Source organism: Nicotiana tomentosiformis, chromosome 10 (genome assembly GCF_000390325.3).
Source record: "Nicotiana tomentosiformis chromosome 10, ASM39032v3, whole genome shotgun sequence".
Taxonomy (NCBI): Eukaryota; Viridiplantae; Streptophyta; class Magnoliopsida; order Solanales; family Solanaceae; genus Nicotiana; species Nicotiana tomentosiformis.
The window spans coordinates 77,903,867-77,906,308 of NC_090821.1; the positions used below are offsets into that span (position 1 = coordinate 77,903,867).

The 2,442-nt window shown below is 37.0% G+C and overlaps 1 protein-coding gene across 1 annotated transcript; it reads right to left on the bottom strand.

Annotated features, from left to right (window-relative positions):
• Positions 1-1,027: 1,027 nt before the first annotated feature.
• LOC104101606 (probable ribose-5-phosphate isomerase 2) lies at positions 1,028-2,442 on the bottom strand. Its single transcript, XM_009609118.4, has one exon. The coding sequence runs from the start codon at positions 2,012-2,014 to the stop codon at positions 1,226-1,228; it is 789 nt and encodes a 262-aa protein (XP_009607413.1). The 5' UTR covers positions 2,015-2,442; the 3' UTR covers positions 1,028-1,225.

Genomic DNA, 2,442 nt, shown 5'->3' on the forward strand with positions numbered 1-2,442 from the left:
TTTGCACCGGGTGTCCGAGTCTCTTTGAGCCCCGACTAATCCCGGGGGTGCACAGGCCCTCGGCAAGGAGTTTCCCGCAAGTGCACCACAATTAATTCAGGTTTTACCCAGTCCGATGGCCCTCAGAAATTGTTTGCACCCAGTGGGTTTCGAACTTGAGACCTTGAAAGGGAGCAAACCCCAAGGCTCAAGTCAATTGCCACCAGGCCAACCCCTGAGGGTTCACTGGGCTGCCCTCTTATGGGGCACGTTAACATTAACAGGGAGTTAGACACCTAATAGCAGCATTCACTAATTACATTTAAAGACTTAGAAGTTTAAGAACTGCACTAATCCATAGTGCATCAAGACATGCTGATATTAACGCAAAACAAGTACAACAGCAACAAAAAACCCAGTATATTCCGACAAATGAGATATGAGGAGGATAATATGTAAGCAGACCCTTCCCTTGAGAAAAGAGAGATACTATTTTCGATAGACGGCTCAAAGAAAGAATTAAGGCTAAACAAGTACTATATAATTCAAGAAGCGCTTAGGATCTTTCAACATGATATGCAGGGAACAATTTACCATCATAAAAGTATAGCCATATTACCATGAACCAGAAGATTCAAATATATAATAGTTAAAAAAAAGGACAGCCCAGTTCACAAAGCATCCCGTGTTCACACAGGGTTCGGAGAAGGGCCGCATCACAAAGGATGTAATGTAGGCGGCCTATGGCTGATTCCACGGCTCGAACCCGAAACCTATAGGTCACGCGAAGACAACTTGACCGTTGTTCCAAGGCTCCCTTCAGATTCAAATATAATGGTATTGAGCATATACATAATACAATCAGGTGACAACAGAACTTAGATGAATCTCAAATCAGCTCACAGATACTCAAAAATGCTAAACCATGCAAAAATGATATAATCAAGAACCTCAAAGCAGTCACAGATAGTAAGAAATGCTAAACCATGCCAAAAATGATATATCAAGAAATAGCATAAAAATTTGTTCATCAATGAGCCATTTCAAAGATAGCAACTTTGAGGCAAAAATACCCCAAACCATTCAATATATTAGTTGGCACAAAAAGCACCACATTTTTTTCACTTGCCACATAAATATTTCAGCAAGATAACAACCTAATACCTCAGCTGAATAATATTAGTAAAAAAATATGATTCCTAAAAAGATAACAAACTGATCTAAATTCCAACCTTAATCCTATTTATTACTCCTTATTAGTAACAGAAACACCAAGTTTTCCAGCCACAATAACAGTTGTAGCCATATCAATAAACATACCATGCTCAACAACACCAGCAAGTCTCAAAATAGCATCACTAGCAGCTTTCAAATCTCCCATATCTTTCTTGAAATACAAATCAATAATATAATTACCATTATCAGTAACATAAGCTTCACCATCTTCTCCAACAGTTCTCAATTTCCCAACACAACCAGCTTCAATAAACAACATCTCAAGCCTTTTAAGTGTAAATTCCCAACAAAAGGGAACAATCTCAACAGGCATAGCAAGTCCACTACCACCTAAATAATTCACCAATTTTGACTCATCAACTATAACAATAAATTTCTTTGAAGCAGCTTCAACCATTTTTTCTCTAAGTAATGACCCTCCTCTACCTTTGACCAAATTCATTTCTTGGTCAACTTCATCAGCACCATCAATTGATAAATCAACAATTGGATGTTTATTCAGATCTGATAATGGTATACCAAGTGAAACAGCTTGTTCATGTGTAATCTTGGAAGTTGGTATTCCTATAATGTTTTTTAATTTTCCAGTGTGTAATAATTCAGCTATTTTGTCTACAGCATGTTTTGCTGTTGAACCTGTGCCTAAACCAACAACCATACCTGACTCAACAAATTCAACCGCTTTATATGCTGCAACTTTTTTAAGCTCATCTTGTGATAAATTGACAGAAGAAACTGAAACCATTAATGAAGGTTCCACCTTTTTGGGTTTGAAAAATTGAGGGTAAGCAATAGCCATTATTATTAAAATGGTAATTGCTAAAACCAATAGAAAAAAAATCAAGAATTGAAGAGAATAAGAAAAAGAATGGATCTTTAACACAAAATGTTAAAGGGGTTGAAGTGAGATGAAGAATGAAACTATTAGAGGGTATATATAGATGAAAAATTGAGCAAAAAGAAAATGTGAAATGAATTGGGGGAAAAAGAAAGAAGAAATCTGAATAAAAGGGTCTTTTTAAAAAAAGAGAAAATGGACAAAAGATATGAATGAGGTGATAAAGATTGGAACTTGTGTGGAGGAGAGAAGAGGGGGACGGAAAAGGAAGATTTTTTTTCCTGTGTGTTACATTTGTTAGGGTTTAGGGCAGAATTTATAGGTAAATTAAGAAGGAATAAGGAGGAGGAGGGAGAAGAGAGGATTCGTGGGAAGGAGGAGGCGTGACA

What these genes read in the sequence shown, in the direction of transcription:
- LOC104101606 (XM_009609118.4), bottom strand. Translation starts at nt 2,014, where the DNA reads ATGGCTATTGCTTACCCTCAATTTTTCAAACCCAAAAAGGTGGAACCT.